The sequence below is a fragment of the Trachemys scripta genome, chromosome 8 (assembly GCF_013100865.1).
Source record: "Trachemys scripta elegans isolate TJP31775 chromosome 8, CAS_Tse_1.0, whole genome shotgun sequence".
Taxonomy (NCBI): Eukaryota; Metazoa; Chordata; order Testudines; family Emydidae; genus Trachemys; species Trachemys scripta.
The window spans coordinates 36,197,793-36,212,665 of record NC_048305.1 but is presented as its reverse complement, the minus strand read 5'-3'; the positions used below and the strand labels follow the sequence as shown (position 1 = coordinate 36,212,665).

At 41.4% G+C, this 14,873-nt stretch overlaps 1 protein-coding gene across 2 annotated transcripts in view; it reads left to right on the top strand.

Annotated features, from left to right (window-relative positions):
* Positions 1 to 14,873, top strand: part of PFDN1 (prefoldin subunit 1) — a 56,143-nt gene that overhangs the window by 14,018 nt on the left and 27,252 nt on the right. For both annotated transcript variants that reach the window (XM_034779618.1, XM_034779619.1), the window contains exon 3: positions 12,826 to 12,910. In XM_034779618.1, coding sequence (XP_034635509.1) covers positions 12,826 to 12,910 — 85 coding nt within the window. The remainder of the gene's footprint in view (positions 1 to 12,825; positions 12,911 to 14,873) is intronic.

Genomic DNA, 14,873 nt, shown 5'->3' with positions numbered 1-14,873 from the left:
AGGAATTAAATGCAATCAAAGATGCAGGTGTGTCCAGAAATAGATCCGTCAAGTGACTGGAGATCATTGTCCATTTTTGGCCATTTGGCAACATGGAGAACATGCAACAGTATCAATGTGCATGTCTCTTCTTGACTGGATTTTTAGTTCTGAGCTGAAAATATCACTTCTGTTGGAACACACACATGTACCAGACAGAATGCCAAAGCTCCAAAGGCTTTTTTTTCTGAGCATCGCAGAGTTCCTGGGGGATGCAGATTTGCCAGCTGCCCAGGGAATGTCCCCTTGTCAAAAATAGCTATTTCTTTACTCTGGATCCTTGTTTGTGAATCAGTTTCTTCTTCCTCAGTTGTCACTTGCATGATTATTCCCTGGGATATAGCTTGATTGATGGCTATGGAGGGGAAGTGCTTAGTCTTGTTTTTTAGATGTTCATGAACAAATTCTCGCCCTAGAAGGTTTGTTTTTTAGTTACTAGGTACCTAGATTGTGATTGTTTTAGTGCTCTATAGTTTTCTTCTGGTAATTAAACACATCTTATGTATCAGTTATGTTGGTTAGCATTCTAGAGTCAAAAGAACATTTAATTATATTTACATGTGTGATAAGTTGTGCAGTACTACTTCCTCCCATGCTTTACCTGACATTGATTTTCTGTTCGTATCACAAAAGCAATTTCTATGGTACATAAGAACAAAACCTATGCAACGTAGGGGCATTCCAAAATCTGCAAATAAAAAGCTGGGGTTTTTATTCACTTGTGGTCTTTTGCATAGTTGTCCTTATGCCTCACATTTTCAGTTTCAACTCTGTGTAGCTCTCCAGAAGATGCACAACAAATGAAACATCAACTTGTTTTTATAGGCATAAGGAACAGGCTCATCTTTCAAAAGAGGTACATTGTTTTTTTGAAGGCCTGGGTAGGTGTTGGACTGCCTAAATGGAGAGGGGGAAATGTGGCAGTAGAATGGAAATACTTAATTTATTCTCTCAAATTCATTCTCTCTTTCCATCACATGAGTATTTATTATATATTATTTCATGGGAAACAGTGTTCAAGAGAAAACTCTTTACATGCTGATGAGGGGGCATTCATCTTAGTCTTTGCTATCTTTCTTTCTCCCGTCTGTTAGCCTTTTAATTCCAAGAGGCTCTTCTGCTATATGAATTGATGTTGTTTTACTTCTGTTTTTGGAAAATTGTGCAAACTTTTATGAAATGGATCCTACTGTTGTTAGAAAGGATACATGACAGCAGCACCTTAAAAGTGATGGTGGGGAAAGCTAGTAATCCCAGCCCCCACTGTCCAAATCAGGTGCAGCGCTGACTGACTGTTCACTATGAATTCCTTTTTTATATTGTCAAATCTATCCTGTGGTGATGGAGAAGAGGGCATGTTCTCAGCCTCTGTAGCATGCAGTTTTGAAAGTCTGTACCAAACCATATTGCATAAACCTACCTGACGTATGTCGCTGGCATATTGTTAGACACTACGGTCTGTTGCGTTTTCTCTGCTTAACTAGCTAAAAATTGTTTATTGTTCATATTGTTTGTTAAACAGGAAATTAGATAAGAGAATGATTGGGGACTGCTTGGGGTGGGGTGATTCCCAACTCTGATTTGTTAAAAAGGGAAATATAGCCAATCATATTTGAAATTCTTATTCCACTTCTGACACAGATTTATCTTTGGATGTTGCTTGTGAATGTTTGCTCAAGTAACTTACTACAAAAAAGGAAGTGTGACCATGTGCTTGAGGATTCAAGAAAAACTACAGGGTGAAAGAGATCGTTGAAACAGTTTCCCCGTACTCCTTCTGGGCAGCAGTCCCCGTAATAGGTGTCTGCCAGGTAGCCCAACCTGGGACAATAGCCTTTTATAATCAAGAACAGAAGAATAGTGCAAAACAAACTCACTAGTCCTGTGCCAGGCCTCCCATTCTCCAGAGGGCTCTGACAGTTCACTGTCCCTGCAGGAGTGCAGGGCTGGTCCTTTCCTCCAGGGGCGAAGGACATGCAAGGTCTGCTTTCCTTGCTGGTCAGCCAGAAACTGTACTTTCTTTCTCTCGTTTTAACTGACCCTTCAGTACTGGCAGTGAGTGCAGGTGTAGTGGGATTTGGCTGAGTGGGCCCACAGCAGTTCATTAACGCTGGCCTGTTCAGTGTGGGGTTGGTATACCCCATCATAGGAAGACACAAATTAGTCGGAATTTCAGTAAATCTTGATCTAGCCTTCGAAAAGAATGGATGGTGTCCTTTAAAAAGCTGACCCTCACTACTGTAGCATTATTTTTGGTCAGACTATGTTTATCACCAATTTAGAGGTGAACCACTACTTGCTTTTTTTAAGAAACTAAGTATGAACAATGGTATAAATCTACCATCTAGTTAAGTGTCTAGCAATGCAGAAACTGCTGTTTAGAAGCTGTGATACTATTTCTGTATGAAGTAATGTAATATGCTGGAGCTGTTGACAGATCCAAAATAAAGTGAAAACTAAAGTAAACATGGTACAGGTGTAAGACAAATAACATTTCCTCATCTGATAGGGCAGGTGTGCTTGTTCCTGACATACCACACACAATTTTGAAAATGTAAGTAGTTCAGCATTTTCTGTTTCTCACTTTCAGTCCTTTAAGGTCAATAAGTATATAACTTACAAATGTTAATCTACGCAATTTCATTGTTGTCTCTATAAGACTAAAACGGGAACACTTGCAGTATAGTTAAGCCTTTTTTTTCCATCCAATGTCAGGGGCGCAGATATTACTGCACAATGTGTACATTATTGTACCTACACTTCTTAAGTTAAAACTGCCAAATGGCTCATTAAACCTGATGCATATAAGAATCTAATTACCTGTGTATAGATACAGTAGAAAAATTAAAAATTTGATTTGCCTCTACAAATGCAGAGAATTGCTAAGAAACTTTTTTGGCTAAAATTTGTTAGTCTGTAATGGGAGATTTATGTACTATATGAATTTTTGCTCCAAAATATTTTCTAATTGGAGAAAAATAGTCGAGTCTAGCTGTATTGAGAATTTTCTGATTTTTAGCTGCGTGTTATCTCATAGCAGCAAACATAGGAACAAATTGCCATCTAATCTGCTTGAGATGAGTTGACTCAAATGCATCAGCCAAAGAACGTAAGCTGCTTAACGAGACGTTAAAAAACAGACTGGCAAAATATGAAAGATCTAGATATGAAGAGGGAGTGTATAAAATAGTGTTTAAAACATGTACACTGAATTACAGTACTATGTATCAGAGGGGTAGCCGTGTTAGTCTGAATCTGTAAAAAGCAACAGAGGGTCCTGTGGCACTTTTAAGACTAACAGAAGTATTGGGAGCATAAGCTTTCGTGGGTAAGAACCTCACTTCTTCAGATGCAAGTAATGGAAATTTCCAGAGGCAGGTATAAATCAGTATGGAGATAACGAGGTTAGTTCTGTCAGGGAGGGTGAGGTGCTCTGCTAGCAGTTGAGGTGTGAACACCAAGGGAGGAGAAACTGCTTCTGTAGCTGGATAGCCATTCACAGTCTTTGTTTAATCCTGATCTGATGGGTGTCAAATTTGCAAATGAACTGGAGCTCAGCAGTTTCTCTTTGGCGTCTGGTCCTGAAGTTTTTTTGTTGTAAGATGGCACCCTTTACATCTGCTATTGTATGGCCAGGGAGGTTAAAGTGTTCTCCTACAGGTTTTTGTATATTGCCATTCCTGATATCTGACTTGTGTCCATTTATCCTCTTGCGTAGTGACTGTCCAGTTTGGCCAGTGTACATAGCAGAGGGGCATTGCTGGCACATGATGGCATATATAACATTGGTGGACGTGCAGGTGAATGAGCCGGTGATGTTGTAGCTGATCCTGTGATGGTGTTGCTGGTGTAGATATGTGGGCAGAGTTGGCATCGAGGTTTGTTGCATGGGTTGGTTCCTGAGTTAGAGTTGTTATGGTGCGGTGCATGGTTGCACTTCCTAGACACCACAGTACAAATAAGCGATGGCCACGTTAACACCACCCTATACCGAAAACCCACCGACCGCTACGCCTACCTTCATGCCTCCAGCTTCCACCCCGGACACACCACATGATCCATCGTCTGCAGCCAAGCGCTGAGGTACAACCACATCTGCTCCAACCCCTCAGACAGAGACCAACACCTACAAGATCTTCACCAAGCATTCTCAGAACTACGATACCCACACAAGGAAATAGAGAAACAAATCAACAGAGCCAGACGTGTACTCAGAAGCCTCCTGCTACAAGACAGGCCCAAAAAAGAAACCAACAGAACTCCACTGGCCATCACCTACAGTCCTCAGCTTAAACCTCTCCAACGCATCATCAGTGATCTACAACCCATCCTGGACAATGATCCCTCACTTTCACAGACCTTGGGAGGCAGGCCAGTCCTCGCCCACAGACAACCCGCCCAACCTTAAGCATATTCTCACCAGCAACCACGCTCCGCACCATAACAATGAATGGCTATCCAACTACAGAAGCAGTTTCTCCTCCCTTGGTGTTCACACCTCAACTGCTAGCAGAGCACCTCACCCTCCCTGATTGAACTAACCTCGTTATCTCCATACTGATTTATACCTTCCTCTGGAAATTTCCATTACTTGCATCTGAAGAAGTGAGGTTCTTACCCACGAAAGCTTATGCTCCCAATACTTCTGTTAGTCTTAAAGGTGCCACAGGACCATCTTTTGCTTTTTACAGTACTATATTATTTTTAATTTTGTATTGGAATTTATGGCTAGTAGATGTTTCTCAATTAGATAAAGTAATTAAAACTCAAGCTTGCTGAGTGTATAACTAGTATCTATGTTATGAAGTACACAGGCAAATTATTAGAATTTAAATGGACATATGTAGAGAAGGGAGAGGGGTCTGTCCTGAAGGGTTGTGAACTTGAGCAGCCAACTTCTGTTCCAGTCAAGATGGATTGTTTGGGAACAAGATCAGCTCCTTTGGAAGTCTCTTTTCCATTGGCTTTGAACAGTACTTAAAATGCACTAATCCTATACTGGGTTACTCTCAAAGCTTGAATGGCAGCAGGAGTTCAGCATTAAAAAGCATCTTTAAATAGATGAGGGCATGACTGGGCTTAGCCTAACTTTTCACATTGCTTAGTCTGATTGAAAAAAGCCTTGGCCTACAGCATTACATGTGTGAGGCAAAGCATTTTAGCCAGAACATTACATATATTTACATGGCATACCATGATATATTTACTGCATCATATATTTATATATTATATGCAGAAAGCTGTGTTAAAAGAACATTAAGGTTGTGTACACACAAGGGAACTCAATTAAAGTTGTTAATTCTGGCATTTCCCAACTTTTCTTTTGCAGTCTTAACATTCTTTTAACGTTTTTTACTGACGTGAATTGAATAACCCAAACTCCCATTTTATGGAACCATATTGACTTCCTGCATGAATCATTGGTCTGGCTGGAATCCAGGACCTTAGATCCATAACACAGACCTTTGCTACTTCTGTTTAAGGAGTAACTAGTAGTAGCATTAGGCTATTGTCCGGTCTGTAGACCACCCACTACAGGCATGCGACATACACTTTGCCAGTGACTTACAAAACTTTGATAGACAGCAAAGGAATGTTGAGAATCTTGGGTTCTGTTTCTGTCTCTGGAAGGTAGCATGTGACCTAGTGGTTAGACAGCACAGCCAAATTCAGAATCAATGTGCCAAATTTGTAAGGCAGTGAGCCCAAGTGCATGAGACTTAGGTCTACCATACTAGAGACCTGGGGCCATATTCTAGTCCTTGCTATGTCCCCTTTACCGTGCTCCAGTGTACTCAGCACCATTTTGTTCCTCTCATAGCCACTGATGTAGGCACATGCTAGGGAAAGAAAAGGAAGTGGCTGATTCGTGGAACTCTACAGCAATTGGGGGCTTGGGAGAGGCTCATAGGCAGCCAGGTAAGGCTGCAGTAAATTAGAGCAGCCTCTTGGTTGTGTGCATAGTTCTGGCAGAGGTGACTTTGTGCTATTACCCCATATGTAAAATGAGACCGTGATATCTGGTCACCTCCTAAGGTAGGGGTATGAGGCTTTGCTCAACAATAAGGGCTGTGAAGTGTAAAGAATTATTAACACCAGTCAGTGGAAGAGTAAAACTAGGACTTGTCTCCTCCTGGTGCCCAGTGCCCCTGTGATTAAAGCAGAATGAGGAGCTTTCCCAAACCAGGAAGCAGATCTGTATGCCCCCCTCACCTCTGCTTACTTTAATGTCTATCTTCTCCTAGGCCAAAGGGGTGGCAGCTGCAGGAGTGTGCGCCGTGTGGTTGGGATGTAGGAAGTTATGCAGGGCTGGAGTTCTGCTCACTGTGGATAGAATGTTCAGAGATTGTAGCCACAAACCTCTAACAGGTTCTACTGAGCATGTGCAAATGGTAATTTTTAGAGGTTTATAATTTGGCCAAATATGGATGGGTTCTCATTTGGACAGCAAAAAGCATCTCTTTGACGCCAGGATAATCCATCTGCCAATTTTCATGTTCCTACTCCAAACCTGTGAGGCACCAGAGCTGGTAGAAAATACTTTTAACATTAGCAAAACTACTTATTTCCTCCCTTATCTCATTCCCAGAAATAGCTTGAATCATTTCACTGAATTTAAAATAAAAATAATAAAATTCTGCCTGAGGCATGAAAAATTTCAGCCTGAATGGTTAAAGATTGGCAAAATTATAAATAACTGAAATCGGGGCTCCTAATGGAAAGTGTTAGGCAAACTTACATACAGGTGTCACCACAGTCCAGCATAACTTGTGTGCCATAAAACGTACACTCTGCATTGATTTGTGAACAAGTATCCCCATAAACTCATCAAGCAACAGTTTAAATATTTTAAAATGTAATACTGTTCGGTAAGTCAAATAGTAGATCCTGGCACAAACAAACTGTGGGTTATGGAATTAAATATTCAGTGTGAAACATCAGTATGTGGGTATGTTTGCCTGTATGTGAGAGTGACACAAAGGGGCCTGCAGAGTTTATACCTGAACTCTATGAACTTCATACCCTCATATCTCAATGCCTGTACTTTGACCCATCAACCTTTTACCCCCAATCGGGGATATTGCAGATTATGTATTCCTTATGCCACGTGATCTTAAACCAAACTTTGCACCCTTGATAATCTGTACGTTATTCCCTGATAACCAGAAACTTCTATGGTCAAACTCTGTTCACTTTTTTTTTTAGCATCTTAATAAAATTTTTACTGATGAGTAGCTGGATCCTGAAGACCATGTTGGAGTGGTAGGGGGATAAAATGATTTGTACAGATTTAAATAATGGAAAGACATGCTAGAAATCCCACATCTGGAAATGGGGGAAACTCTCTGAAGGAAACAAACAGCTCGGTTCCTAAGGGGAATGTATAGCCTCCACCCTGTTTTAAAGAAACAAAAATCCTGCTTTGGCGTTAGCAGAGGGTTATTGGGAGGAAAATAGAAATCAGTGGGGGAATTTTTGAAAAATTTTCTGGGGTGTTTTTTCTTTCTGCTTGTGCTTGGTAATACTGTTACTTTTTTGCTCCTCCAATACATTTTATGCCTTTAGAGCCAGCAGTCATGAGGAGTCAGATTCATAACGCTCTCTCAGAAATACTCACTGTAATAAAGAGCTGCTTGTGCTGCTGGCAGCCCAGTTTTTGTTGAACAATCCACAGAATTTGTTAGTCTCTAAGGTGCCACAAGTACTCCTGTTCTTCTTTTTGCGGATACAGACTAACACGGCTGCTACTCTGAAATCCACAGAATCTCTCACATGGCACCAGAAGAGCCTAATATAGTCTAGCGGACTCCCTACTTCTCATTTTTACCCATTTTTAAGGACCTTAGCAAGTCTTATGTATGCAAATCATCAAAAGAACATTTAGCTGTTTTTCTATTAAAAACTTGCAACCTTATTTTTAACAGACTGTCCTTTTAAATGAATGGAACATCACTACTTGATGAATCTATCCTACTACATGAGAGATGGATATTCCTTGTATGAGGAGTAGTTGTGAAAGTTATTAGGCTTTAAAGTTAACAGCTAATTAAGCTGAAAAGGGGAAATTCACAACTCTTTCTGGGTGGTTGTTTCATGCTGTTTGGCTGCAGAGTGTATTGGTTTTTGCTCTGAAGGGTCTATGAGTAATCAGGAGCAGAAAACTTTGCTTCTGAAGAAAGAAGCACGTGAAGTGAATTTGGCCTCGTCCCAGTTCCTAATGGATCCATGTCTCAGTAAAATGCTTTCTGGAGCAGGGGTTGCTATGGTGTTTGTCTTGTACAGCAACATGCACACATTGGCACATACCAGTCATTGCAATTCAAATTAATAACTCCTGAGTGGCGGAACTTCACTTGAGGAAACTAGAGGTGGGTGTGGTGGAATCTTGTTCAGTGCCTTCTTACCCTATCTAGCTCATATCAGTCAGGTTAATCTCACAAATTCAACTTCACACTTCCGAAGGAGGCAACTGAGCTCTGCTGGCTTTGTTTTTCTGTCATTTATATACTGTCATAGGTCCATTAATTTAAGTTACACCAGCTGAGAATCTGCCCCTGCTTTTTAAACACCCTAAAGCATTATATTGTATGCTAGGTGAAAATGAAACACTCTAAATATTCTAGACCCTGCAGTGTCACCAGCTATCACCAGTTTCTTCATATACTCTGCTCTGAATAAACATGTTTAGAATATTTCTTTTGTATACACACTAAAGAAAGCATCTGTCCATACTTTCTAGGTTTCTTTGACATTGCTTAGAATGTCAAGAAATGTAATACCCATATGTATCTCAGCAATACAATTCAATGTAACCCGCTACTATAGGTACTGCACAAAAACATTAGTGCTTAATTTCTCTCCTACTCAACAGTGAACATTCTAGCTAAGTGTTTAGCTGGATTAATTGAAATTTCAAAATCTGAGCCAAAATTACTAATTGCTAAATTACTCTAAAAAGCAACAGAGGGTCCTGTGGCACCTTTAAGACTATGGCATCTGAAGAAGTGAGGTTCTTACCCACGAAAGCTTATGCTCCCAATACTTCTGTTAGTCTTAAAGGTGCCACAGGACCCTCTGTTGCTTTTTACAGATTCAGACTAACACGGCTACCCCTCTGATACTTAAATTACTCTAATGCTCCTTCTATAACTGCATGGAGTAGGCCTCCTTGTTTTCTCTGGTGGCTCTGATAAATGGTACACTTTTCCTCAGTTGGGTGAAAACTTTGACCAACATTTTTGAAGTTGAATGCCCCAAGTCAGGCACCTACATCATCAGTAACCCAGTTGTTTGAGGGTTTGGTACGTCTGAAAGTCAGGCCACTTAGATGGATACATGTGGATGTGATTTTCGAGCTTTAAGATTTCAGTTAGAAAATTTTGGTCTGTCTGCTATCAATGTACATTCTTAAGCTTTTGTTTGAGGAAAGGCACCAGGGAGGTTATTTTCTCAGTTGAATGGTGTTGACAGCTGCAGAATCTAAGTTTTCGTTTAAAAACAAACAAACAAAAAAATCCTCTAGTCCTTAGAGTTGCAAAGATCTTCCAGAGTGAACCAAGTGTAAACTGATGCTGTGTAGTTTTCCTAAGTCTGCATGGACAACTTCAGAGATTTCCCAAGTTGCAGCGCAGTGAAAATTGACCAGAATCTTGTCTGTTTTAATGTTCCATATTTAGAACACAGTGGGCAGCCGTGAAACAGAGAAGATGGTCAGGTTGAACTACTCCAACTTTGGAAAGCTACGTACAGCAAATGAGCAGTTACTGGAGTTGTTCACAGTTATGGTCCGTCTTCCCCCCCAAATTTAGGGAATTGGAGCCACCTTTCCCCCTAACATGCCACCACTATCACCCTTACAGTAGCCACGATGCTCTTGGGTGTGAGAGAGGAATGATTTATATGTATTGCAGTAGTGCCTAGGAGCTGCATGGGTGAAGATCTTGCTGTGTTAGGTGCTGTACAAACACAGAACAAAAAGAATGCCTGCCTCAAAGAGCTTAGTATAGGAAAGAAGCAGGGGGAATGCTCCCTCTCTCTTCCACTGTCCAAAGGATGTGTGTGAGAGCTTCAGATTTATCGAAACCTGATAGCTAGAGGCTATGAGAAATGGGGCTCCTTCTTAAGATCCAGGGCTGCAGCTGAGGATCTTTCCCCTTTCCCTGAGGGTGCACAGGTGGCTGTGGCTTCTCACAGGGACACTGCACCCAGAGAGACAGAACCCTCCTTTTAGTTTAGTCACCTGGCTATTGAGCGTTAGGGCCTGAAAATGTTACTAGTGTCTGAGCAGTTGGTGGAGGGGTTGAGGCTGGTAGGTGGAGAGAGGGAGAAATTGAGGGGATGCATTAGATAAAAAGAGAAATATGGTATTAAAAAGAGGAATTTTTGGGGAGCAAAGATGGTACCAGGGAGAAGCATCGCACAAAATGAGTGGAGGGAAAAGGGACAAAGTGAGGAGAGATGTTGAAAACTACATAAGAAGAGCTACCAAGTGAATTATAAAAAAGAGAAAGTGGAGTGAAGCCAGGAAGGGAAAAAAAAGTGTAACAAAATCAAGGAAAGCACTGTAAAGTGTGATTGAAAACACATTAAGGAGAGCATGAATTGGCAACATGTTAAAATTAAATGCAATACCTAACTCTTCTGTTGCTATAAATTTCAGGGCTGTGATGGCACCAGGTATTGTTCACCCAGGCTTAATCCTCAGCTAGTGTTGGGTACGTTTTTCAAGCTGTGCAGGAGGATCCTCATTTCTGTTTGTTTCAGTTCTGTTCATCTTCCAGGCCCTGAATAAACGTGTTAATAATATCCATTTGTCATGGGAGATTATGCCACACATTGAATTCAAACTTTTGTGCAGAAGAGGCATGTGTCTGGCACTGCCCAGTCTAAAGCTATTCCTTTTAGCTGTTCAACATGATCACTTGTCACCTGGCATGAAGACATGGTCCCAGACACTAGTTAGCCCTGTGAGAGACCTTGAACACAATGGTATGAGCTATGGAGGCTCCTTTTAATCCTTCTGGGTGACTTTCTAAGTAGGGAAGAAGCTAATCCGTTGCTTGTGCATTCCTTGTGTGTGAGAGGAGGGGATGAAGAAAGCTATGTAAGGTTCCTAAAATTTACTTGAACTCAGTTAGCCTTTACCTCTTTGCAAGCTGTCTGTCATATTCTGAGAGTAGCCTTGAGCCGTGTGATTACTCAGAACACTGCTCTGAGCAGTTTGGGGCAGCTTTCTTATGATGGCTGTACAAGCTTGCTGTTACTTTCATCTGTAATTCATAAGAATCTTATCTTTATAATTTGATTGCAAATGGAAAAAAGGAAGAAGTAGACACTCGTGACTGCAGCTTCAGTTTAAAAAAATATGAATGCAACAAAATGGAACTTTAGAAAGCATTGGAATTCAAAGTTCACTTTAAACAAATAAACAAACCTTAAACAATGGAAACTGTTAAAACACAGTTAAGGGCACCCAAACAAGTATAAATCTGTCTCCATAGAGAGAACAACCAGGGTTTGCCTTATCCCAGCCATTATGCAGGTTCATGTCTTCTGTGACCATACAAAATATTAATTAATATTAACTAGAGCTGGTTGGGAACAAGGTTAATTGTAATATGCCAATTCATTGAACCCGAAATATTTTTCGGAAATGTCTTGAGTTCAACGAACTTCTGACAAAACACAGGTAGGGTTCCTCCGGAGCAGCCCCTCTATGACAACTGTCATGAGGCCAGGGACCTCAGGGCTTCCAGGGTCTATGGCTCATGGGCAACCTTGCCATGTGGACTGCCCTGAGATTAGGCTCTGGCTGGAGCCATGGCTCTCAGGGTTTTAGGATCCCTGCTCTGTGGTGGGGAGCTCACCTGAATCCTAGGGCATCCCCAGGAATGGAAGGCAGCTGGCAGGTGGGGGCAGCTGGCTACTCCATTTCGTTTAGAAAAATGGAACTGAAATGTGTGTGTTTTGTGTTTTTATGAAAAAATCTCAGAATTTCTTTTCTGTGGGAAACTGAAATTTCAAGTTTTCTGTATCGGAATGAAAACTTTTTTGAAATGGCAGAATTTCACACAGAATGGAAATTCTGAGTTTTTGCCAGATCTAATCTTAACCATAGAGGCCAGTCAGACTCCAGGCATAAACAATCCGTGGAAGAAGTCGTCCTTTAATGATTCTTGATTAGATACATAGCCTACTGAAGATAGTCTTTTCCCTTTGCTCGCAAAGATTCCATGTGCCATGAAATATCCAAGTGCCATGAAGTACAGATCTAGTGTATCTCTGTATCCAAACTCTTAAACTGAGATAATGAAATTATAGGACTTGCATGGAAACCTAAAGGTTAGCGTGGTGCCGAAGTATAACCCATTAATGTGCGTAAACAGTTATGTAACATGTTCTGTGGTTCAAATCTTCAGTATTTCATCTGCAAGCTGTGCAAGTACAGTGTCTTCCCTAAACGTTAAGACCATCCAGAAGGCTGGTAACAGCGCGTGAGGCAGAAAAGGTTGGCGTCCGCCTTTACTTCATTTTAAGTGTTTAGTTTGTCTTGAATTGAGTGAAGTCTGGGCCACTTTCACTAGATGATCACCTCCATTATGCAGCTGATTTTTTTTCAGCCCATTGACTGATCAATTCCATTATCTTTTATTGTGCTGTAAATGAATCTCTCTGCAGTCTCTCCTTACAGAGCACAGGATGAGAGTGAGTAACATTTGGTTGATGTAGTTTAGCTCTCTGCAACCGTAGTAAATCTGCCTGATTTCTTTTTTTTGTCACTTGTAGGTTTATCCTTCAGTCCAAGGGAGTAATTCACAACCAACTCTTAGAAAAACAGAAAATAGCAGAAGAGAAAATTAAAGAACTTGAGGTAAGTTTTAGGTGAATGAAGGTGATATTGAAAGTAGGACCTTAAAAAAAAAAAAAGTCAACATGATAGTCTTTGTTGCGTCCCTTACATATATAGTATATTTATATAGCGCTTTTCATCCTAAAGGATCTTACAACACTAGAACTCCTATCCACAGCTGAAACATTGCTATCTCTTGGGTAGAATGCAGCAGCTGTCATGGTAGTAATATTAGCAATGCATATCCTGCTGACCCTCCTGATAGGAAAATACCTATCTAGTCTAGAAGTAATTTAGACATATTACCTAATTTGAGTATTTGAGAGATGCAGAAATATATAGGAAATGCGCAGTAATTTCAGTGTCCTTTTGCAAGTTCAAACTGCTGAAATGGGGCTTTGGATCCATTTAATCTTGACCAACATCCAGGGGATACAAGCCAGGTTCACTTGCTCTGCTCATTACATTTAATTCTTCAGAGGGGCACAAATAAAAATGCACCAAAAGTGCTACCATTATGTCTTTTTATAAATGTACCTAATATGTGAATAATATGAAACCCTGCCTCTTAGTATCTTGAGCAAAGAACTTAAAAACAAACAAACAAACAAAAAAAAACACAACAAAAATACCCTCTAGGAATGTGTTTAGGGGAAGCAAATGATGAGTTGACCAAACAGTCAGATATGTTAATGTGAGCTTTGGAGATGGAATTAACAATAGGGAAGGCAGAGCAGGCAAATAAGTGTGTGTGTGTGCACGCGCACAAGGAATAGTAATGTGAAGTGCTTAAAGTGGGGCACGGGTCACTTGCTGGAGGAGTCTCTGCACCTTGAGGTCTTTAAACCACGATTTGAGGACTTCAGTAACTCAGGCATAGGTTAGGGGGTTGTTACAGGAGTGGGTGGGTGAGATTCTCTGGCCTGCGTTGTGCAGGAGGTCAGACTAGATGATGATAATGGTCCCTTCTGACCTTAAAGTCTGAGTCTATAAAAGTGGCACTGTGGAGTTCTATATTTACTCAGTTACTCCAGATCAAATCTGCTCAGTTGGTAAATAGAAAGGTGCTTTTCTTCTGTTTGCCCTGAAAGCCCAACCTACAGTCTGAAAGACAAGATGGCTTCTGTCCTTTGCATCTCTAGCAGTAAATAATCTGCAGTCAGAACTTAGTTAACAGTTCTGCTGATAAAGTGGGAGATAGATATGATGCATGTGTTAGATTCTATTCTGCCTTATATAGCACTAAAAGGTGTTTTTAAAAAAAAGTCTTAAATGCATGGCCTGATTTTCAGAGATGCTGAGCAACCCCAACTCCCATTAAACACAACAAAAGTGGCTTGTGTTCATTACTTTTGAAAATCAGGTTCTTGTATTTTGTTCAATAAAGTACTTCGATATGATTCTGAATAGATATAGGGAGCAGATCTGAAGAGTAAGAATGTGCCATTTTTAGGTGTTTTTCATTTTAAAGACTGAGGATTTAATGTGGTGAAAAGTGTTTTTATTCAAAGAACAGATGATAGGATGGGGCAGATTTAAATAGGGTTACCATACGTCCTCTTTTTCCCGGACATGTCCGGCTTTTCAGCACTCAAACCCCCGTCCGGGGGGAATTGCCAAAAAGCCGAACGTGTCGGGGAAAATGGCGACTCTGCTTCTCCCCGACTCTTCGGCTCTGTTTTAAGAGCCGAGCTGCCCGAGCGCTATGGGCTTCAGGCAGCCCCCTTGCCTCCGGACCCCAGCCGCTGGCTGGGCACTTCCCCTCCCGGGCTCCGGCGGCGCAGGGTCCGGAGGCATGGGGGCTGCCCGAAGCCGGTAGCGCTGGGGCAGCTCAGCTCTTAAACAGAGCCGAAGAGTCAGGGGAGGAGCAGAGCCTCCAGCCACGGCGGCTCTGCTCCTCCCCGACTCTTTGGCTCTGTTTAAGAGCCGAGCGCTACGTGCTTTGGGCAGCCCCCGTACCTCCGGACCCTGCGCCGCCGGAGCC